At 42.7% G+C, this 25,636-nt stretch overlaps 1 protein-coding gene across 1 annotated transcript in view; it reads right to left on the bottom strand.

The window, feature by feature from the left end:
* Window positions 1–25,636, bottom strand: part of LOC306914941 (SRC kinase signaling inhibitor 1-like) — a gene marked incomplete at its 3' end in the record, with an annotated part of 65,864 nt that overhangs the window by 35,270 nt on the left and 4,958 nt on the right. Inside the window, exons 2-3 of the mRNA XM_079492179.1 lie at window positions 16,243–16,269; window positions 1,875–2,076 (exon numbers count right to left, since the gene is read on the bottom strand). Coding sequence (XP_079348305.1) covers window positions 1,875–2,076; window positions 16,243–16,269 — 229 coding nt within the window. The remainder of the gene's footprint in view (window positions 1–1,874; window positions 2,077–16,242; window positions 16,270–25,636) is intronic.

Here is a 25,636-nt window from a genome sequence, read left to right as displayed (position 1 = left end):
CAGCTGTCCAGTCCAGTGTCCATCTGCTATAGTTGTGTACATTGCATTGTGGGTAATGCAAGGAATCTAACGAAAGGAAGGGGATGCTCCATGACGCTCATGGGTGGCAATTCTGGCAAACCTCGCACCTGAAGTTCGATACATGGCAGTGAATGGAGCCGCCTGGACCAGCTCATAAACAAACACTATTTATGAACGATTGAGACCGTTGTTTTCTAATAACTTGCTTTTCGATGTGCACAGTACATAATTTTATTGAGGCATCTAAACAGCGGCAGGTATCGTTCCTATCTTGGAGGTATTGCCTGTTATAGGGCCACCATGAAGCAGAGTTCTTCTAAAGACATTTCATCACATTACACGTACACATTTTATCCATACATCACGCAAATCGGTATATACAGTATCTCTATAGTCACAAGAAATCTGTCCCATTTCCCATATTCCATCCCGATTGTCTAAAATTGGCTTCCAAAGCTCGCAGGATTGGTCCATTTCGAACAAAATGCCACAAATCATGAACACAGCGTGCGATTTCCGTGATGCCAGATTATTTTCAAATGAGCCTCACAGTGGCACTATAACAGGCCAATTCTTGTTTTTACCTATATAACTGCACCGATCTGTGCATAACTTTGTATGCGCACTCCCTAGAGGCCAAGGAAAAACCCTTGCCCTGCATTTTTCACATCTTGCTGTTATAGCGCCACCATGAGGCCGATTACTCGCACAGATTTGATCCAAATCTCACACAAATCACTAAGATTGCCTTCCAACGTTTTCAGGAGTAGCCCTGAACGCAGTGTCCGAGTGCGATGAAACTGCATGCACATTCCCACCTCATTTTTCAAATCAGCCTCATGGTGGCGCTATAACAGGCCAAGTCACAGTTACATATAACTGCACCTGTATGCACACTCCCTACAGGCCAAGGAAAAACATCTGGCCTGCATTTTTCAACTCTGCCTTTAGAGCGCTACCAGGAGGACGACTTATGTGCAACATGTTTTTATAATAGTCCTTCACATTTTATCGAAATATCATGCAAGTAGGTACACATGATCTTTATAGTCATGTAATCACGGCGGATCTGTCATGTATAATGTATGCCAGCCATTCATTGAAAACACAACATGCATTCATCTTCATAACATTACTAAGCAATATACTGTTACGTCACAAACAATCCTATCCTGGGGGATAGGCTTGAAAAAGGCTTGAAAAAAAAGGCTTCACTGTAGTTTACAGCTGTTTTCCAGGTTTCACAGGCTCTGCTTTAAATAATATTGGTCTGGGTGATAATGTCTTGTAAAACTAATTACTTCCAAGACTACTGTTTGCTGGTTGATAATGTAAGCTCCCTACTAATTGAAGTAATATAAACTTGTTTGGTGGTGTATGAAGTCCAAATTAATATTATCCTCATTTCTATGTAAAATTGTGTTTGGTTTTGCTCTTGTTGTTAGGGGTTAACATTAGCATTCTCAAACAAGAACCACTAGACCCCTTTTGGTTCAGTTATGTTTTCAACTGAAGCTAATGTTTTAAACTGAAGCTAATCCCCGTACAAAATATGCAAAACGTCGACTATTATGGGTAAGATGCATTTGCTGTTAATTAATGCCTAATTATTTGTTTCAGGTGCCGTTTGAAAATCATCTTTGGATTTTCTTGACAGGGATGCCAATCATGAAAGCTCCCACTGTAGCTTAAAGCCGATGCTCCATCGGGCGTCGTGTCAGCTCTGCGTTGCATTCGCCCCGTTTCATTTTTGGAGCTTTGCCGTAACAGATGGTTCCCTGCATCATATCTGAGAGCGGGTCAAAGGTCACAATGTAGGACATGACATAAAGCCGCTGAGATCATAGTCTGACCTGGTGCCCTCAGCTTGGCCTGGTTGGACGAGCGGGCCAGGGGCAGGCTCTGGCGGAGCCGGTTCATCCTGTTGAAGCCCAGGGGAACGTCTGCCTCCGACATGGTCTCCAGATTCTCAGCCGATGCAAAGGAAACCCTGCTGGCCTGGTCGGCTAGGGCCGGCTGTGGGGGGCTGGCCCGGGTCACGCGTGGTGTGCGAGCCTGGGAGCCAAAACAATGACAGTGTGAGAGAGATACCGTCAGTCAGGTATGGCACACAGATGAAAACAAGGAAAGATAATGTGACGGTGTTACAACAAGGCACAATCAGCGACGTATAACATCAAAAACAGAATAGAAAAACAAGAAAACAAAATTACACTGAAAACTTGTGTAATTAGTGTTGGTAGGGAATTTAATTCTGTGAGTATGCAAATGGAAGCAAACCCCTACATTTTATCCCATTTGCCATGTCAAAAAAGGGGTAATCAACCCGTGAAGCGCAGACTGCAAAGTGCAAAAGAATGATTTTTGAACAACAGCACTGCTAAGCAACTCACTCAATCTCGACGTTCACAACAAAATGACACGCTGAGTCCCAAAATTAGACTGCTTCGTACAAAACACAAACTGCCCTGACTAAACAGCCTGCTTCAAAACAGCAGACTAAACGCAAGGCGGAGTCAAAATAGCCCAATGGTTGACCTCTCAATAGTCCAGCTGCTTTAATCATGACAGACAGCCACCGCCGAAGTTGCTTACAAACCCAAAGGTGTACAAACCCAAAAGTAGTATTCTGAGCACACAGCAGCGATTGCGCTGTGAGGTGCCGAACCGTACAATAGGCAGATGCTGTTGTTCTGTAAAAGCACTGGGAAATGCCAAGGCCCCAAGACGACAAAAGCAAGCTGGCTTCACTAGTTCAACAAAGAGCGGCATCATCCGAGGCAATGCGGCAGAATGCTAATAGCCACAACACCCCCCCAGATACCAGCCTGACTGACTCGCCTGTGACGCTCAATGACCACGGATATTTCACCTGTCCAATTTGAGCCACCAGGGAGCTCAAATCGTGAAGAACCCCTCATTACAGCGCTAACAGGAGCCTCTGGAACAGGCTGCTTTTTAATGAATCCTTACTGACAGACATTTTCCAGCCCAGAAACTACAGTAATGAGCTCCCACAGTGCTGTGAGCTTAAAGAATATCACCTTAATACACATCTGTTGGTATTGCCTATACCCCGTACGCCAACGCTGTGAGACTATCTGTGATTTGCACAACAACAACCTGACAGAGTACAGGTGAGTACTGTATGGTACTTGGCCATGCATTGATGCATATTGTATGTATGGCCGAGTACCATGCCTATTTACATACAGTAACTACCGTCCATACATACTGTACCATGCCTATTTACATACAGTAACTACCGTCCATACATACTGCACAGTACCTAGATAACTACATATACCATATATTTTATACTGTACCTTCATGTTAACACGGTGTATCATGTGTAACACTACTACTCACTCACTACTCAATCATGCGCATGCACATGGCGACCTTCAAATGAAAAATGTGCAACTACGTGTGCACACATGCAAACCCAATCCGTTTGGACAGTTTATGTTGTTTTGTGCTTGGATCCTCTCTGCAGAAATAAATGAGTTTTCCTGCAAACATACGCAAACCAACACACCCACAACAGCGCCGTATACACCCATCTGTCAGTGTGTGCAGTGTGCTTGTCATTTGTTTGCAGGTGTATGGCCTCAGCATGTGTTGATAAGCCAGAAACGCCACACTTTGCACCTGTACCACCCCAAGCATCAAGCTGTCGAAGGGAAAATGTTGTGTTTAGTTGTGAGACAAAAAATAGAGGAGCAGAATAGGTTTGGAAAACAAACGAAATGAAATATACATGGAGAAAGAAAGCGAGAGAGACTGTAAAGAGGGGGACCCCTCACAGAGGCTAAAGGCTAATTAATAAGACCACCTCGTTGCCAAACATGTTGTACATTCGTGACCAAATGTCAGTGGACAGCGGTTTCTAATTTGTGTTTCTAATTAGTACCCTTTGTTCCAGTGAATGGGAATGACATTCTATCTAGACAATTGTGTGCTTCCGAATGTGTGGCGGAAAGCAATCCCCCGATATTTCTGTTTAACTTAGCACCCACTTTCTCAGTAGGTACTGACTGCAGAGGGCCATCTCTTCAGGTGCTCACATAATGAGAGAGGACAAGCATGTCTGCCCCATACCCACTGTTTTTCTATTTTTTATTCTATGCAGTCTGTACATTTACGCCTATGACATATTCACTGCAAGACTGCATGCAGGAATGTCCAGTGAACTTCCCCAAAGCCTCTCCCAATGGGCCTCATCCCATTTCATCCTCCCCAAACGTCATATGGCCATCACAGCAGGTATCTTATTACCAGTAAGACGCCTGAGGGCGAGAAGCGAGGAGCGAGGTTGCGTGCACGCATCCGCCTCGTTGGCGGTAGACTGCTGGGCGAGCGCTGGCGCTTTGGCAAGGGGGGTCAGATCAACATGGAATGAATTCTGTACTGGCCATATAAGGAGCATGTCTTGAGTGTACAGGGTTTGATGAGGTCAACATATGGAATGTCAGAACAGGTGAGCTCCATACAGTATATGGAGATCTAAGGGTGGTAGCGGGGACATTCTCTTGAGTGTACAGGGTTTGATGAGGGCCCAGGTATAGGGCCGGGCCTTCATTTTCGGGCCTGTTGAGAACACTAGTTTTCGCCGGCTGCCGGGCGCAGCTGCACTAATAACTTTGGGGCAGGCCCGTCTAGAGTTTGAATGGACAGGTGGGCCTGTTGAGAACTCTCGTGGCTGCACTAATAACTTTGGGGCACAGGGGCAGACCCGTCTAGAGTTTGAAATTTGAATGGATAGGTATAAGTCAAAAGGGAGACATCGAAGAGGAAGGATGGATGGGGAAGGATAAACATATGGAATGTCAGAACAGGTTCTGACATATATCCATATATGGAGATCTAAGGGTTTGAGGTTTTGAGGTCAGATGTAGAGTTGCTGGCCAATATTGATGACATCAGGGATCTCCATATGGGCTTGACTGCGACAGCAGGTCGCATTTATATGGCATCAGGGTCTCCACATCTCCATCCCTGATGATGTCACATGATGTCACGAGACCTGGGCACCATATATGGACCTGGGCACCATATATGGTATCCGGCACCATATCCGGCTCGCCGGAACAGGCCCGACCCCCTGGGTGTGTTCCTGGGGGTCTGGATGTTCCGGGGACCCCTCGAGGACCACCACACGGAGTTGCACCACTCACTTCACACGGGGTGTGATTTTAAAATAATATGCAAGTTTTTCACAGATTTTGCCCCCCTATGTTACAAGTAATTTTGAAATATTATAGAATTGTTGTCAAGTTGCCATGTATTGCTGTACTTCACTATATTTTGATGAGAAAGTATTTTTCATGTAATATTTTACATTGGGTAAAACATACCCGTGTTTATTGATGGTGTGACAAAAACTATGTTTAGTGTTCTAGGGTTAAATATTATAAATAAAACAACCCCTTGAAAAGGCTGGGCATTAGACAAGTTAGATTGATGACCGTGACATTTATCCTCAACAATCTTGATTGTTGAGGATAAATGTTGCAAAGGAACTTTTTTCCTTTTTGAAAGATTCACAATACAAATGATTAAATGATTGTCCATTTGAATTCTACTCAGCCACTCATTCATTCTAACATTCATTCCACATTTAGCACTGATGTTTGAGCACTGATAGTAGCAGCACTGATAGCAGAGTATCTATTCATCAGAAGGCCTATATGATCAGCCTTTCTTTCATGATTGGTCACTTGTTCTAAAACTGGCATTGATGAGTGGCACTGCTCTGCAAAATAATACCATAATGTAACCTTGGACGCCGTCCCAAAACAGAGAACACCTGGCTGCGTTCCAACAACACAAAGCACCACACAGAGACCTGCTATCTGCTACTGATGGTAGCCAGTGTTCATGTTCCAGCAACTTTTATTTATTTATTTATTTATGCAGACAAAAACTAATAGAATACGCACATCGCTTAGTAGAGGTGCTGGGTTCAAAAGTGACATCAGAAAAAGAGAAAAGAACCCTGCACACTCATCTGCTCCAAATGTTACTTTATTGACGACGTTTCGAGCCAAGGCTCTTCATATGGTCAAACACTAGATGAAGAGTTTGACCAGATGAAGAGCCTTGGCTCCAAACGTCGTGTCACAGAGTTTAAAATGTACTTTCAAGGTAGGTCCATCCAAGATAAAGGTAAAACACTAGCATTACTATGAAAGAATAAAAAAAACCTATATGCAAAACATGTGATACTGATATTTATACATCAAAGGGATAAACCAAAATGTCTTGGTTCCAATGTCGGGCACAACAGCTACCAAAGTATAAACAGAATGACAGCTTCTGGGGTGCAGGTGCATGTTATGTAAGCAACAAAGCACATTAGCACACATCATTTCCATTTTTGTTTTACTTTAACTAAGTTAACTCCACGTTTAATGTCAAGTTTAGCACGCTTTTGAAGATCCACCAGCTGATTTGATGAACCGGAAGTAACAATCAATAATTTCCGGGGCACTCGCTAGATATGTGTTGATATGGTACCGCGATTGCGGGAATTTTTAATTGAGCTCCTAAAACATCAATGTTTTGTATGAGCACCTCAATCTGAGCTTCAATTCCGAGTTTCCGTTGTCCAGCACAAAAAACCTTTGCCCGGGCTCTGGGACAGGGCCCCTGCCCAGGCTCTGGACAGGGCCCCTGCCCAGGCTCTGGGACAGGGCCCCTGCCCAGGCTCTGGGACAGGGCCCCTGCCCAGGCTCTGGGACAGGCCCCAAATTAGCCAAATGATCACACCTGATCAACCCCTAGATCTCCATATGGAGCTGGCCTGTTCTGACATCACAATGATGCGCTGACATCTGCATAGACTCCATATTTGGGCATGCCTGACAAAGAACTCTATATATGGGCATAAAAGGGACATAGACATAATAACTGGGTGGTGGGGCATTCATTTCCAACTTGCATCGTTCCAGGTAGGCCAGTGCCCAACGGGCACCGCTCTAGCTGTATTAATTGTTTGAAGTGAAACGCTATTTCCACCTGTCCATGGGAGGCTTTTAAAGAAAACAATCAGAATGAGAAACGTTTCTACTCAGAAGCCTGTATCCTCAGGGATCCCTTCCATCCCTTTTCCCCATGGTATAGGCATGCTGGGGTTCAACTGGTTAAGTCTGTGACTGTCAACTCAACTTTGGCTCAGTAGGATTTTTTTTTCTTCTTTTCTTTTACAACACTCTTTGGGCCCTCTTATATAACCATTTAATTGTTTTGATATCATTAGATATACAAGGACTAGCTCTGTTGGATAAATTGACTGCAGGCTTGTGTCGAATTCATCTGGGTGTCAGGAGAAACCTCAGAAGACCTCTCCTAGGGAACAGCACCAATTAGACTGAACTCATCAAAGAAACTAGCAGTCACATTAATGTCTAGACTAGAGCTATTAATGTCAGCCCAAACTGCCAGTGCAGAAGAGTGAAGTCCAAGATTTTGCAACATAAGTAATATCTTTGAAATATGAAAACATCGTAACAAGGCAGTTCTCGTCTTAAATGCTAGTTTCAATCATGTTTCCCCTTACCTCTATTTCAGGCATCAGTCTTTAACCGGCTTGTTACTGAGCTTGAATGGCTTTTGCCATAAGTATCAGGGCTCCATAAAGCGTTTTAGTACATTATCCACTGTGCTTTTTTGTCTTAAAGAACCCCTAAACCAAACATCAGTGCATATCGCTCTCACTGACGAAATCAACTCTCAAGCACCGATTGGCTGGCCGGACAAAACCACATTTTAACCAGCCAATAAACAGGGTCTTGTTTTTGATTGATAAGACAGCTGTGCACAGCTGTGCCAGGCCTTCCCAACTGTCACATCCTCCATGGATATAATCCCACCACAGTCATGGCATTCCATTCCATTGAGAAGAACACAAAGTAATTTCTCAATTTATTTTCAAAATGCTCAACTCAGCTACAGAAGCCATTTTGAATACCAATATTCAATTGATATTTTATATATAGTGTAAACCTTCTTGAACCAGCCAACCAAGGAGCCAGCACATTCTCATGGCATCTGTAGGTTACCATACAAAAGGCACCACTTGCTCAATGGTCAAACATTTCAAGTTTGCGCGGACGAAAGCTGGGCGGGGAGGGTGATATTGGTCATTGCATGTAATCCTACGGGCTGGGGTACCACCTGTCAGCAGGGAGTGTTGGGCTGAGTGAGGGCTCCCCACTGGCAGGTGAGTCAGTAGGATCCGACAGCAGTGATGACACAGAAATGTGGAGGAATCAATTGGCATAACAACTAAAGAAACACATTTGGCTACCGGTACCGGTACTAAGAAAAAAAGAAAAGAAAGGAAAACTGTGATTTAAAATACATTTGTAGGCTCGGCCTCAGGTCTTAATGGGGTTAAGGTATAATACTTTTTAGTACTAGAACCGGAGCTTTGCTTTGTGATCAGGTTCAAGGAAGGTTACCCTCTGAAAGCAGACGCCTGTGGGAGTAGTGACAGCCTGACAGGACACAGATGGCATTCATTTGTGAGCTGTCCAATGAGTCTTGTGCTGTTATCCACTAAACATCAACACAGGAGCAGGTGTTGCAGGTTGGTTGCCTTGCTAAAGGGCAATTTGATTGTGATTGGAGAGCATGCACATGGTCACATGGTCAAAGGTTCCATGCTGAAACACAGATCGGTGCAGTTATAGGTAAAAACACGAATCGGCCAGTTATAGCACCACCATGAGGTTGATGTGTACATTTTCAAGTGGCATTCATTCCTCGGCCTAGTGGGAATGTGCATGAAAAAATGCCCTCAACGTGCACTCGGCGTTCATGATTTGACGGACAGGTCCGTGTTGATCACAAAACTATAGAGATGGTGTATACCGATTTGAGTGATGTATGGATAAAATGTGTACGAGTAATATAAAGAAATGTTTTGCTAAAATCGGCCTCATGGTGGCGCTATTACATGCAGCTGTGGAAAGATTGTGGCAGAGGTTCGTCGTTGGCATCCAGGGAGTGTGTGCACAGTTTGGGATGGGCCGGGCGGCCCGGGCCACTGGTGCCGGAGATTAGCTGTACGCAGACGGACGGACACAATGACACACGGATGGAGTGCAAACCATACTCTCTCCCCATGCCTTCGGATTGGTGGAGACAAAGATGTCTGAAGTTAACGCTTGCTATGAGATTCAATGTTTGACCTTCAAATCAAAAGTCTTGCGAGTGCAGTTTCAGCATTTTGTAAATACAGATACAGACTAGAAAAGTGTGCTCCTCTGTGCAAAGGTCTCCGCCAGGCCGAGTTGCCTACACAAACATTGGAAGGCAGTTATAAACAATTGGAACGGAATATTAGAAATGTTTTTGAACACACTGTATTTAGAAGGAAATGGTTTTAAATTAAAACCTGTAAAAAGGCTGAACATTTGTGTTGCTGGCGGTTCTTGGGAGTTTGGGAACATGTTACACCAAGGTTACCCCTATGGTTGTAATTGTAACAAGGCAGAAATGGGTGTGACCTATATTTCTGGGGACTTTACGACCTACAGAGTTATAGCACAAAACTCAGGCCCGAGGCGAAAACATCATCTCCACCTCCTGGCCGTTCCGGCTTGGCGGGGAGAAATATGCAGGGAAAGGAATTTTAACATGGTCATTGTTTTTCTCTTCTTGTTAGAGAGAGTGCACCCCTATTCATTTGTAGCCTTCTAAGCAGACCTTGTTGTCTTGGTAGATCGGATTTAAGAGCCACTCTGGGATTTTTGCCACGTACCACAGCATAACGCCACTCGGCAAGGGGGAATATTGCGGGCAACCTAAGCCTTTTAGTGGCAGAAAACACTCTCGCCATTCTTTGACTCAGATTGGGGAATAGTGATTTTCTAGCCAACACCATATCAACCGCCAAACAGCACAAGGGCAACAAAAGGGTCTGTCTGAATAGTTCAGTGTTGAGCTAGCTCAATGGGAGAGAGGAATACCCCTCTGTACTGAGAATGCCCAGGTCACAGGATTTGTGTGCGTGCGTGCGTGCGTGCGTGCGTGCGTGCGTGCGTGCGTGTTGCAGCAGCACATGAGCTCCATTCAAAGGCTTCCAGGCTCCCTGAAGTGATGCAAATCCATTCTGAAAGATGTTTGTTTGTGTATGTTTAGTGTTTACAGTTGACTTTATTTTGACCTTTATCTTCAGCCAGACACCCTTTCCTCTTTAAGAAAGGTGAATATAGTATTGCATCATTAATTGCATATTGGCTGCCCATTTTTACAATACAGTTTGAAGGCCCAATATAACACACCATTGCTAATGAGAGCACGCACTGTAGTGTACATGGAGATTCAAGTTGAAATAAATTAACTTCAAAAGAAAAACTCATTATATTGGATACTGTAGTTCCCATACTTGCATGTAAACAAGTACAATTACAATTTAGGCATTTAACAGACTCTTATCCACAGTGAGTTACAAAGTGCAAGATCAGAGTATACATGTGTATGGCATGAACCCCAGTCAACAAGCAAGGGTAAATCATCAAGTAAATAAACACAAATAAAACAATGAAGTGCTACAAACTACAAAGTAACTAAGATACCAAGTAAATATCAAATACAGTAGCAACTGTGTAAACAATGGCTAGGATGACTAAAAGACATGAATGCTGCATAGCACCAGAAGAATTAGCTCCTCTGCGTATCATCCACAGACCACATCCACAGATCCACAGATTACACTGTGGTTTTTCCAGATACTTCAAGGGGTCTATTTTGCCATTTTGGAAGCCATCCCGACTCCACAATCAATCTACATGCCAAACTTGTAGACACCAGTCACTAAGCTATGTTACATCTTATACCCCAATGTCCTTCAATTGGCCCAGTTAACTGAACAAATCCGATCTCTTCTCGATCTTTAGATGCATTCGTATTTCCCATGGAAACGAAGACCACTTCTGCATGGCCTAAGCCCATGGTCTGCACATAAAGAACACTCTCCCTCATTCCCCACTGGGCCGGAGCGGGGAGACAATAAGACGTGATTACTTTCGCCACTCCAGACAGACAAGAGTGTCAAGAGTTGCCAAATGGGGGCATTAATACTTGCATTAGTCAGGCCGGGAACTACAAGAGGGAGAGATTTATGCCGTCCTCTGCTCCATTATTATTGACACTGTCACTGGGCAGCAGCAGGAAAAGGCCTACTGTGTGTGGACTGTTCCCTCCATGGCGTACAGTTTGAACAAGCAGACAATGTCAATGTGAGTGGAAGTCCATGAATGTGTGCATGTGTCCAAGCATGTCCAATGTGTGGATTTCCAGTTTTCACGGCCACTGCAGTGTATTCAGCTACACCCTCAAGATGTTTGTATGCTAATCTACAATGGGTTGGCAATGCATGTGCACAACCCATGTGTGTGTGTGTGTGTGTGCGTGCATGCACATTTAGAGAGGAAGCCAACAACTGGAACATCAAAGGGACTCACACACACACACACACACACACACACACACACACACACACACACACACACACACACACACACACACACACACACACACACACACACACACACACACACACACACACACACACACACACACACACACACACACATAGAGCTAGCTGCAGGGTTTTCTATTGCATCAGAAGAGGAGGCGAAACTCCTGGCCCCTAGCTTGAGAGGAACGGAGAGCAATAACCCAGCCGGTGGGAGCTACAACAAGCACATTCAATAAAGCCTGTGCATGTGTGTGTGTGTGTGTGTGTGTGTGTGTGTGTGTGTGTGTGTGTGTGTGTGCTTGCGTACATGCACTGTGCACATACATGTGACCCCAATGAACCACAAGTAAGATGCACGAACGTGGGAAGCGAACGCAGCTCGTAAATTTTAATAACAACAATTAGAATAAATTACGTACGTCCTTTTCTTTCTTTTTTTATGTTTTTTTTTTTTTATTTTTTTTTTGTTTTTTTAAGTTTTTTTAAGGTTTTTTTTCTCTCTTTTTTTCTTTGTGTGTGTGTGTGTGTGTGTGTGTGTGTATGTGTGTGTGTGTGTGTGTGTGTGTGTGTGTGCGCGTGTTTTGTGTGTGTGTGTGTGTGTACAGCTGCGCCCTCTGGTGGCGGGCGAGTGGTGTCACAGCGTGACACACAGACAGACAGACAGACAGACAGTTCTGCCTGGGTTACATAGTAATGGCTCATTGCGTTCGCAATCATTGCGTTCTCAATAAGAAAAACAGATTGGGTTACCACTACTGGAAATATATTGCATGACATGTAATGTCAGTGTGAACTGAAACTGAGTGTGAACTGAAACTGTAAAACATGTGTATGACATAATTGTGTATAGTGCTTTTTGTGATATGGTTTCACATCATGCTACAGTTCATAGTATTAAATAATATAAATAATATCTCGCCCCCCAGTAGTAGGGTGAGGGGGGTGGGGGGCTTTCAGTTAGGAACTGCTTGGGGTGGAGGAGTATATGACATTAAATCATACTCCATTTCCTGTCCTCACCTCCTATTACTCATGAATTAATGTATAATACAGCATATCTAATTATTATTATTATTTTAAATTAAGTTACAAAGCAGCATTGCTCTCGAATATTTGAGAAAACTCTACATTCACTGTGTCAGCAATAGGGATGAGAGATTTCAGAATAGCAAGTAATTTTCTCATTAAGATTCTGTTGGCTCACTGTAAGCGCTTATGCTAGCATAAACTCAACTATACAATCTCCTGGCCCTGCCTTCAATGGGTCACAATAAAGGCAGGGGTCAAAACCCCTCAGACTCGTTTTGGAGTCCTGCATGACAAACCCAAATCTAAACTCTGAGGGTCAAATATACTGCACTGAGTCCATTAGCACGTCATTTCAGACGTGCATTCTGCACCTATACCGTAGAAACATTCATGCTAGTGCACCATACTGGAAATGCAGTTTGCTTATCGTTTTGTATACACCTTGAGTCACCCCTTCACCTTCCTTCACCCCTCTCCTTTGCAGAAGGAGATATTGCAGCAAGGAGATACATATTTCGTCTCTAAGACGTGCCGAGATAATCATGAAATTATCAAAACGTAGCCTTGAACATCCCACACACGGTTTCTGTTCCATTCAAGAGTCAAGCAGCTCTAGCCTTCACTATCTGGCATCTGTATGAATAGAATATACAACAACTTGGAACTAAGGCTGGGACTTTAACTGATTCATTTCGATGAATTAATTACAGAAACAATAACACGATTAAAAAAGATCAACACATATTAATCACGCTTAATTTTTGCACCATGGAACCTCTCATTGGAGGAATTTCAGGCATACCGATCATACCGCTGCACGCACGTAATGGCCTTGGCCCAGTGGATGGAAAATGTCCATCTTTAAATAAAAAAAACTCACTCATTGATTCACTCATATACTAAAACCTGTTTTAATTGAAAAAAATGCTTCTCATGTGATTAACTAATTTACCACCGATATCGCCTTTTGACGCCTCCTAGTTCAAACGCCCTCTGCGCCGAGTTCGCCTTTTGACACCTATTTTAATATAAATTGATTACAGTGTTGTTCTCTACACGCTCGTAATACTTCGGGTGCAATGGAAAAAAATAATAATGGAAATGAAAATTCCGCTGGCTTATGCTGTCTATGGGAACGCCGTTTTTAGAATCGTAATATCTTGGATTCTTCTTTTTGGCTCAAAACAAGCTCATTTTCTCAATATGATCCCCGATTACAAAAACTTCAATACAATTCGCGGGCCTCATGTTGTCATGCCTGTTGAAGGTGAATGTTCTGTTCTGACGCACACCGCTGTTATTTTTGGGATTCCAATTATTTAATTGACTTGATGTTAAAGAGCAATATGTGTGTGATCCATTTACAGGGTCTAAAAAATGTTTATATCAGTGGATTTCAACCCTTTTCGTATCAAGGTTCATATTTGAGCCACAGACCACCATTTGATGAGATTTAGCCTCTCAGACCTACAACTAAAGATGATTTTGTTCACAATTCCATGCTGTATTAATGTACAGCCATCTAATGAGGTAACACCGGTATTGTACATACGCTTGCCCAAATCCAAAGATGGCATTCAATGCTCTAAACAAAGTTTTTATAAACACATTTCCGGAAACAGAAAACCTACAATTATTGTTCAAGTCATCTGTAATTCAAATCATGGAATTACCTGGAGAGGCCACGCCATGCAGCACTGTGAGAATTTTGTTCTCCGACTTCTCCAGTTCCTTCAACCCCATCCATCCACTCTGGCTAGCTATGACGCTCTCAGGGATGCAGGTGGACCACGGTGTGGTGACCTGGATTACAGACTACCTCACCAGCAGACCAAAGAAGTACGTGAGACTGCAGGGCAGCCTGTCAGATGTTCTGGTGAGCAACACTGCCGCTCCCCAAGTAATCATGCTGTCTGTCACCTTTCCTGTCCATCCTCTACACCTCTGAGTTCCGCTTTAACTTGTGTACGTAGTACGTACCTACTGATTTTCTCCAATGACTGATGAGTCTGGTCAGGTATGGATAGAAACGGCAATTGGTTGGTGGAAGCATACAGTACAACCACAGTGATGTATTTCTAGTGTGTTTTTGTTTTACGTCTAGTCGTCTACCCTTACCTCTGCTGCCTCTACTGTGTTTCAGCCTCGTTGCCAAATTCTCCTCCAGGGACCAATAAATGTTTATCTCAGCTCTTAAAGGGGGTGTACATAAGTGTTATTATTTTATTTTTTTTGCTGTTTTTTTGTTAAATAGCTCTATATTCCCAAGTGTGTCCCAAGTAATTGTTGCCATATAGAGTGTTTGTTCAGTAACAGGGGTCTCCCCATCTACCCAGCTCTTTGATAAAACAGAAAATACATTTTAACTCAGGTTTGGATATTTCATCCAAAACTCATACAGGATACAAGAAGTGAATAAAAGATTGCAGACAAAATTGGAAGTTGAGGAATATGAGACGGAAGCTGCTGAGACGGAAGACCTCTGTAACTGAGAAGATGCTATATAGCAATGATTACTATCAGAATATAGAACTCTTTAACGACCAACCCAAAAATATCACTTACTGTACAATAAGCGGTGGTGGATAGTAAGTCCATTTACTTGAGTACTGTACTTATGTTACAATGGTGCCATGCAAAAATAGTGAAAATAGGAGATCTACCAGCTCGCAACACGTCTCATCATGACAGCCTGTGAGCTTGTAGATCGGAGCTTGTTCATCTGCTATTTTCACTGTTTTCAAAAAAAGATAGTTCATTAATCATAATCAAGGCAAAAGCTTGAAAAAATAAGTGATAACTGTTTGAAGTCATAACACCCAGCCCTATCTCGCATGGATTGTTTAATAAACATACTCCTCACACGACACGCAAGTGTGATAATCAAATACAATTCCTTCACAGTTATTATTGCCTAAATGTCTCCTATTCCCCCAAGGATCAGTTTCTATTGAATATTATTATCGAATAGCCTAATTACCTAGGTGTAACTGCAATGAGGGCTTCAAGCTGTGAAAGTACAATTACTTGAGAGGAGATTTCCCATTCACAACCAATACGGATAAACAAAAATACACCCACACTAATTGATTACTTAGATTTAATCAGCAACGTTTCAACATTACCTTACCATCATCCACAATCATTGTTGCATTGGTCATTGCACACTGTACCACGCTGCCCCCCCCCAAAGATGTTTCCGGAGCACACGCACGCACATGCATCGATTACAAACAACCCTTAATTTCACACCTCAACAAACTTTACAAAAGCTGCTGAGTATCACACCAGCGTGCATTAACATAAGAATGAGCCTAGATGCATATCAATGGCCCATTATGTGACCTGTAGTGTAGGTGGTAAGTGACACGTGCGTGGCGTCTTTAAAATAGCGTCCCTCCAAAGATAAAATCAGCAGTGCAACACTGTCTGGAGTGTCCGCAACCAATAAAGTACTGCAAATGTTGTTGTTTTTTCAGACAGCATTTGCAAAGTCAGGGTAGCTTGCCGTGTGACTTCCCAGGTTCAATCCAACCGCATTGAAGATTTGAGCCAAAACTGAAACAATATTTCAATGAATGGAGAAGGCAAGCAGGCATGCACAAACACAATGAAAGGTTATCTTATTACAGACCAAGACACACAGATTCATGCTAAATTACAGATTCATGCTAAATCACAAACACAATGTTAAAACCAACCTTGAAACTCCAGTAGTTTGGTTGTTGCTGGGAGGAAGAAAAGCAAGAAAGAAAGAAAGAAAGAAAGAAAGAAAGAAAGACATTAGACATTTTCCCCTTAATTAAGTTTGACAACTGTCGTGATACACCTGTCAGGAGAAGGATGGGTGGAAGGAGAAAAGCAGGACAGAGGAGTGAGGAAGGGGCGAAATTGAGGTTCCCGTGTAAACAATCTCTCAAAGCTCCCTCCCGAACAGGCACTCAAGTCTCCTGCTGGCTTCCCACCCGCAAACACAGCCAATTATGTTCGATGGAGCGGCCAGCCGAGCTGGAGGCCGCTTACAGTAATCGAACCACAGTGCTCACAGTGGCAGGCAGGTCATTTACCACCGCACGACCCGGACACCCCATGAATAACAGGTTCAAAGGTTGCGTACAGAAGTTAAAAGGTGAGCAACGTTAGGTTTTCCCAATATTATATGTAATACCACTTAGCCGAATAAAAATAAATGGAAAAGGTATAGAGTAAATAAATAATGGTAAGACTTTTTCCCATCTTTTTTTGTCCATCGGGGCTCAATCAAAAAATGATAGGCTAATTATTGTGATGATAGTCAGATTAACTTCCGTTGTCCTTCATTGCTATCATAATAGGCTTTTAATAGCTTGAAATGGCTTCTCAGTAATTCATCAAATATTTACAGTGACTATATACACGTGCTAATGACGATGCCGACCCTGAGAGGTCCCAGATCCTACCCAAGGCTCTCGTATATGCACACATTGTCTGTCTCATGCCCTGAGAGGTCCTAGATCCTTACCCAAGGCTCTCGTATATGCACACATTGTCTGCAGGCTCATGCCCAGGAGTAGAATATAAGCGCTACACAAATGCAGGATTAAGTAGGTCGCCACTTTGTTAAACGACAGGGCTCTATGGATGGCAATAGTGGTCGGCTCGGCCTGTCCATCAAACCGTCCATACAATACACTGTATCATATAATAATTACAAACTACAAAAGGCCAGAACTGCGTGGGTTCACCACCATAGTCTTACAGCTGTAAGACTATGATATTCATTAGTTAGTACAATGAAAAGTACATTAGAGTGCAACTATTAAACTTTGTATTGACAATAGCTATACAATAAATGACTTGGGACCTAGGAGCAGTCGCGCACATACAGTTGCAATCAGCTGCAATACAGCTGTTCCATGATGCCCAAATGATCTACTATGTGAGGCTAAAAATGCCCGTGCTGCTCTAGTGTCCTCTCCTCCTTCTGCTATCTACTATGTGACTTTGAATTGTCAAAAAAGAAAGTTCTCTATCACTGTTGCCATGTATTAACACCTACCACTCACTACTTCTTGAATTAACTTGCTCTGTACAACAGGTTACTATAAGATGACAGTGATTATAGCTATTCGTGTTGCAATTAAGCAACATTAAGCAAGAACAAAAAGCATGGCAATACATCAGATACATAAAAAAGTGTAACTGTAGTGTTGCTATACTACTATACTCTAACTGTAGTTTCTATAAGTCCGGCCTATTGTCTTATCCACATATCATCGGTCTACTCTGTCCCTCCACTGTCTACTCAGTTACACCCACATGCATTCCAACTAATCACTCATCATCCACCACTAACAGTCTGCTCAGTACTCAGATGTTGCCCGTTTGCCTAATTAGCCTTGAAGCATATGAATGCACGCACATGCGCATGTGCACGCACGCGCACACACACGCACACAACATATGATATAATCAATATAATACACACATTCATACCTGTTCAATATACTACACAAGTAAAACAACAAAGAACAACATGGGTATGTAAAAGGAACCTCTTTCAACTCAATTAATTGATCCAGCTGCTATTTCAGCCATCTCTTAAGGGTGTATTTTGAAGGGTGCACATATGGTCTGTCGCTGTCCATCAATGATGGTGCTGAAGTAACTTCAGCACTGCCACTCTACATGCATCGATTAGCGAATGGTTCGGCCTGAACCATTCGTTAATCGATGCATGTGTAGAGTGACAGTGCTGTCCTTGGTTTGTCCCTTGTATCGCGACTAGCAACCAGTCTTCTTTTTTGTGTCCTTCAGAACAAGCTTGTCTTGCGGCTTGTTGGCTCAATGTATCAGTTTGTACTATGATTTTCTTTTTATCAGAAGGGCCCCTCAAGAGTGCTTTGACCCAGTGTCCCTGAGAGTAGCTATGCCCTGTTTACAAGACAAGCCACCATTGTAAAAAATAAAAATAAATTGTTTAAACTATATGAATGGGCCACCTTTAGCGAGCCCACTAAATATACACTCACTGCAGGATGAACCCTACTGATTTTGGGCACCCCAAGGCCTTCCCTGCAGCGTCAACATTTGGCCAAAATTCAAACGTGTAATTATGTTTTAACGGCCCTTTATAGTTTTTATTATTCATCCATCTTCCACCGCTTATCCGGAATCATGTTGCGGGGCAAACAGTTCCAGCAAAAATATTATCATTATTAGTTTACCGGTAGTTTATTTCACTTTAAAGTTTTCACTGTTGTTTACAATAGGCTTATGTTCTGTTGGATTTACAATATAGTACACACTAAAATTCTGTCATTATTAATACTACTACTACTACTACTACTACTACTACTACTACTACTAATAATAATAATAATAATAACTAAAAAAGTGTGGTTGCCGCAGTCGCTTACATAGGCCCCTCCCACGAATATTGTCAGCCAATTACAATGTCACGTTACCCCTGTGATCATGCGTAAATAAGTCGGAGGGGATATATCCCCTAAAAATCATGACTCTCTTGAAAAGTAATTTGAACATTTCTATAACGCTTGAATAGTTTGGTCTTCTGCCCCTGCAAGGGAATTTATGTCTATAAACTTGTAAAACATAGATTGGTTACGTAACCAACAACAGCCAATTAGCTACTACAAACGTTATGCAAAGCTCGGCCAATCACAGCGGAAGTTAGGTAGGTTACTCCAGAAAAATAATAATAAAGTGTGACCTTTGGGCAACCACACTAATAATAAAAGCAGTCTTCATGTAGAAGACTGGTTGCTCAAGCATGGCATGTAACCTCCAATAAGACACGACTCTACGATCTTCAATCCCGAGCAACCACACTATCTGGCTATCTGGCGGTAATTTCTACTCCTTTGTACTCTATTGATTGAGCAGTGCCATCGACCAGCTATCTCTGCCTTTTATTTCAAACATGTACAGTCTCACAGTAGGTTCTGGGTCCTTTCTAAATCCTGGCATAGAAGGGATACATAGTGGGAAGAGAAATAGACAGTTTAACTGCTATCTTCTGCGAGAAATTAGAAAGCTGCTTCAGGACAGACAGTATCACTAGGAGTGTTTTGCGGTGTGCAGTCTTTCAGGACTCGGAGTGCTGCACTATACTGCTGTCACAAGCACCGGATTGTTCATGTGATGAGCGGTTTCTTTTAAAGGTCTGGTGACATTGAAAAAACGTTGTTATAATTTGTCTTATTTTTTTATAGGTTTTCTGAGCTCAATTGCACCCAAAAAACCTGAACTTTGAACATTCAGTAGATTTTCTGTGGTCTGAATAATTAGGCTCAAGCAAGTGCTCTGATTTCCCATATATGGCCTAACAATTTTCCAGCAGATGTCACTGTTGAGGGATTTTGCCTGTTTTCATTGCAGCTCAAAAGGCTTCAGAACACACTGAGAAAACCCCACACCACAGAAAACCTAAATTAATAACAAAAAAATGAAAATTAATGTCATGAAACCTTTAAATAAATGTACTTTTTTCACAGTTTTTGCTTTATTTAGATAGCTGAAATGCTAACCGTGACGTTGCGATTATGTGCTTGATGCACTATCCGGTCAGCTGTGATGAGCTGTACTAAGTACTATTTGTATCTAGAGTACCAGCTCCAGATTTACGTACAGTATTTGTTTCATTGGTTAAGGTCTGACTAGTCATGTCATTAACCAGTGGGGTCCAACATTACGTCATTTCACGACCTATTTGAAGCGGTGCCTTTGTAACCACTTTAATTTGAACCCATGGTCTTCCGTGTGAGAAACAAATATCCACCAGTCATCCAATGGAGAAACCCACTAGCCAAGTGAGATACTGTAGGCTTCTGGGCTACTCTGTTACACCTTGCAAAGTGCGATCATGGTGGCATTGTGAATGTGATACAATACCAAAAAATGTCCAGGGCATTTCGCTATGTTTCTAACACTATTTCACTAACGCTATTTTTAGAAGATTGTTTGGTGCAAGGTTTTATGCTGTGATAGTTAGGAACCAAATGCACCCTTATGGGTCTGTAACTCAGAGAGTGTACAAATGGAACCAAATGGACCCGCTCTCAGAGTTAAATTAACAGTAGTTTTACAATATAAATTGGGGTACCAGAGATAGAAATTCCATTAAATCGGGGGTCCGTAGCATAATGCGTGTGAAACTGGGGGTCCATGAAATTAATATGTTTCGGAATCACTGCTAGAGCCGTAAAAATCCTCCCTTATCGGGGTCACTGGCATATGTTTTCAAATGGGGGTCCGCGGCCTAATACATGTCGATTTGGGGGTGCTTGACACGAAAAAGTTTGGGAACAAATATACAAATAAACATGTACTGAAATTAATATTCAAAGAAAATCAAAGTAAGAAAATGTACACAAAAAAACTAACAAATATACATGCATATGAGAGCACAAAAGTATAAATAATTCAAAAGAAAAGAAAGATTGAGAAAAAAAAAAACTTCTACCTTATATTGAATATAAAAAATAACAGTGAACAATCAAAAGGCATTACCTAACCTGACTATAGATAATATCAAGGGCCTACAATATGACTAAGATACACATTCCACTTCAAATCATATTTGTCCAACTGGTTATTCATCCTAAAAGATAACTTCTCTAAAGCAGCCACAGTTCCAAGCTGAGAGAACCATAGAGGTGCTGGAGGCAAATCCTCAGACTTTTATTCTTTAGCAATGATCGTCCTGCTCACCATAAGTGCAGTACGAATCCAGTCCACCAGTGGCGCAGGGAGATTTCTTTGTGGCAATGGATCACCCAATAAACAGACCAGGGGAGAATATTCCCGAGATCATGTGTAACTATTCTAACTAATTAGGAGGAGATTGGTCCAAAAAGTCATGCTTTTTGCAAAAAACATTTAGATTTTTTGCGTTTGTGGTACCCTTATGAGTCAAAGTGGAATTGCATTTGGTGCTGCGTTGAGTACACAGCTACACCCCCCTCGCGTGATCCAAATTTGCGGTTGATTGGACATCGTTTATGATTTGTGCCTTTTTTGTAAAATAGGTCAGCTCCATACCCTAGGTGGGGTTGGCAAAATGGCTTTTCTGTGTGGAATTTGCATGTTCTCCCCGTGTCCCCTAGGGTAGGTAGGTACCTTCACAAAAACATGCAGTAATCCTGGTCTCTAATCTATACTGCCTCACCCTGGTCAGCCGGGGCGCCTGAGGGGGCAAGGAACTGGTTGGAATTAGGCATAACAATATGAGATTTTACAGTATGGTACGCTGACGGTATCGGTACCATATACGACGGTATTTCACGGTATTCCCATTCATGTGAACAGAAAATCTAATTCACTAATACATGAATATAAACTAAACTACTGTATACAACATACAGTATCGCTTAGAAAAATGCAAGCACACGTTTTCCAATGAAGTCTGTCGGTTTGACATAATGACTTGTGTGTCTGCTGCCAAACCTGTCGGAGGACTAGTGGGACAAACTTTTATTTTAGCTATAATAAAGAACTAATGTCACACGAGTAACAATATTAATAGCTCAGATTTATATAGAGCTTTTCCCAAAGTCGCTTTACATAAGAGGACTGTGAACCTACTGTACTGTGTTGCCCCTAGGGGCAACCACACAAATAAATCCCTCTTCATTTTGAATGTGAACTGTGGAAAGTGGCATAGAAGGCGAGGAGGCAGGAATTTGGGATGAAGAAGCTTGAGGCCTGTGGGCAGCTCTGACCCAGATTCAGAGCTCCATGTGGCCTGTGGGGCCAGTGTCTGGGCCAGCAATCATACCTGTGCCACCCAGCTTCATTCCGCTGTTCAGCCCCCATTCTAGCCCTTAAACTGGACTAAAACTCATTATAATGTTTGTATTCCAAGTCAGATTATTATTTTTTACTCTGTGGTGTGTCACATTATTATTGTTGTTGATGTTGTGGCTGAGATCTCTCACTGTACATTTGTACATACATCAAATGTGTCTGCTGCATTTAACCCATCCTAACTATTAGGAGCAGTGGGGAAGAAGTGCCATTAATTCAATTCAATTAAGTGGTTGAAATGTCTTGCTCGGGGACACTTCGGTGCATAGACTGCAGGGCAAACTGGCAATATTTTGATTACCAGCCAAGCGACGTCTCTACCCATTCTCAACTGCCGCTGAGAGCCACTTCAAATTCGGGAATTCTTTATGAAATAAAATAAAATCCACAAATCTACAGATCTTTGTTAATAATAACCCCTCTCACCGCTTTATGGTGCCCGTAACCGTAGAGACATCATAATTGCTATTATGTCCTTGCCATGTTGTCACAACATGCACTCCATCCAGTGATACAAATCACTGTTATGGAATACAAATGTATAATCTATCTATAAATGCACCAAGTCTCTGTTCGTCTGTATGTCTGTGTGTAATCCACGTAACTCGAGAACCGTTAGCCGCACCGACTTTAAATTCGACACACGCGTTCCACACCACAGCAGGGGGTGCAGTGCCCGGTGTCGAGTCGGTCGGACCCAGAACCGCCCCCCAAAAGGCATCTGCCCGGGCTCTGGCCTGCCCAGCATCTATATATGGAGCTGGCCTGTTCTGACCTCAGAACACTCCATGTTTGGGCATATGCCTGACAAAGAACTCCATATATGGGCATTAAAGGGACACAGACATAATATCTGGGTAGGCATTTCCAACTTGCATCGTTGCAAGTAGACCAGTGCCCAACGAGGCCCCATGGGAACCGCTCTAGTATTGTAAATGGCTAAACCATATGACTATATTGTATATGACTACTACAGTATGTACACTTAGCAGTGAGAGAAAAATGTTTGTGAGACAGGACACAAGACAAGTCGCGTTATCTCTAGTAACAAAAAAGCATACAGCAGCTATTTTGAAATGGATTGTGCATGTCTGTGCCATATTTCCACCATAATGCCTTGCTTCAGTGGCACAATAGGAGTTATTCAAAGTGAATGCTGGTACTGTAGTCTGGGTTCCCATGCCTCATCTCTGTCTCTAACTTCAACTTCAAGCTTGTGCAGAAGGAAAACGAAGCCTTTGGTAAGTGCTGTCTCCTCCGCTTGGAATACGTAGAATCTTCTGTGTTAATTTATGCATGAACTCAAGAGGGTGTACAAAAGGGAACCATAATGGTTCCATTTGTACCCTGAGTTCAATTAACACAATGTGTAGGATCAACCTACACATGTATTTCAGTTTAGAACAATTCTGGGATCATTTAACGTCTGCTCTGGTTTTTGTGTGCATCCCAGACAGTTTTTGAGTTGCTTGATTCAAAGCTTTTATATCTGATATGATATTTTATCAGACCCTGTTCTACTGTATATAAACCCATTGAACATTGAATATTCTGACACAAAATAATACAAATTTTCAAACAGATGATCCGATTATCTTTGTTCGAGACCTGTCAGTGTCAGAAAGCACACTCTTACAAGATCTATAGCAACACTGCGATATATGACGACAAACTGTAGTCAGAGAGTGACCACGCCTGGAAGCGTACACAATTCCATGCGATTGGCGAGGCAAGAAATGCAGTATCTTCTAAGGATGACAGTGCCTACATGTACCAGAATGCATTGTGGGTGACAACTGCTTGACGGACAAAGGACACTGGAAATAGTGCTGAGATACAGAGAAGATGTGCTTTTTACGTTATCACTACTACAGGTCGATAGCGATAAGGTTCAAAATCTGTGAAGTGCTGGCTAGTTGGCTAATTGTTAAAGTCACGAAAGGTTAATCTATTGGAATGTCATTTAGCTGATGTCATATTATAAACTGTAGCTGTCTCTTCTCTGCATTCTGCAAAAGGTATGACTTCAATGTCTTGTCTTATCCAGATAATTCTGCAGACATGTATGACCCCATATGGGTTACAGTATCAGGAGTCCCACAGGGCTCAATACTAGTGTATTTTCTGTTTTGTGCTTTTCGTGGGGAAAGCCTTCACTGAAAATAGCCGATCGACAAGCTCACAACGCATCGCACGTCTGCTATTCTCTGTGAAAGCCTTGGCCACAATAAGGATGCTGGGGTTTAAATGGTTAAATGTCCTGTCTTATCCAGAGCGTTCTGCAGAGGCAGGTACAGCATGACTTCAGTGTGTTGCTGAAGGACACCTCCACAATGGCTGCAGTGACCATTACACCAAGGGATCTCTCTCTCTCTCTCTCTCTCTCTCTCTCTCTCTCTCTCTCTCTCTCTCTCTCTCTCCCCCTTTCAGTCTATGCCTCTCTTTCTCTCTGTCTGTCTCTAGCTTCCTTTTCCACTTGCAGCTCTTCTCTGCTTGGCTAAAACACATTTATCATAATTGTCTCTCTTTCTCTGCCTGCCTACCTGTCATCTCTCTCTCTCCCCCTCTCCCCCCCTCTCTCTCCCCTGCCTACCTGTCATCTCTCTCTCTCCCCCTCCCCCCCCCCCCCCCTCTCTCTCCCCTGCCTACCTGTCATCTCTCTCTCTCTCTCTCTCCCTCTCTCCACTGCTGTTGTTGCGACAGTAGGTCGCATTTACTATGAAATAGTATGTTTTTTTGTCCGTCAGTCAGTGTATCACTCAAAATCCCCATACATGGGAAAGCCCCCATATATGGTGCCCAGGTCTCGTGACATCATCAGTGATGGAGATCCCTGATGTCATAGTAAATGCTGTCACAATTAAGCCCATAGAGATCCCTGATGTCATCACTATTGTCCAGCAACTCTACATCTGGCCTCAAACCTCAAACCCTTAGATCACCATATACAGTATGGATATATGTCAGAATTTGTTCTGACATTCCATAATTGATCCTTCCCCATCCATCCTTCCTCTTCGATGTCTCCCTTTTGACTGATACCTGTCCATTCAAACTCTAGACGGGTCTGCCCCAAAGCACCCGCTTCGAATGTTATCAACCGATAAAATCGTCTTGATAAGTAACCTACTGGCGATTATCGACCTACTGCATGTAGTCTGGGAGCCTACTGGCTGCGATTAGGAAACACGGAAGTGACTGAGCTGCTCCGTGCTTGTGGTTTTGTTTAGGTTAAGGTATGTCGTTCTCAGTAGGCTTGTGCAGCATGTGCAGTAGGTCGATAAAATC

This window comes from Electrona antarctica, assembly GCF_951216825.1.
Source record: "Electrona antarctica genome assembly, chromosome: 22".
NCBI classification, from domain to species: Eukaryota; Metazoa; Chordata; class Actinopteri; order Myctophiformes; family Myctophidae; genus Electrona; species Electrona antarctica.
Note: the sequence above shows the minus strand (reverse complement) of the source record. Positions and strands in the feature narration are given on the sequence as shown.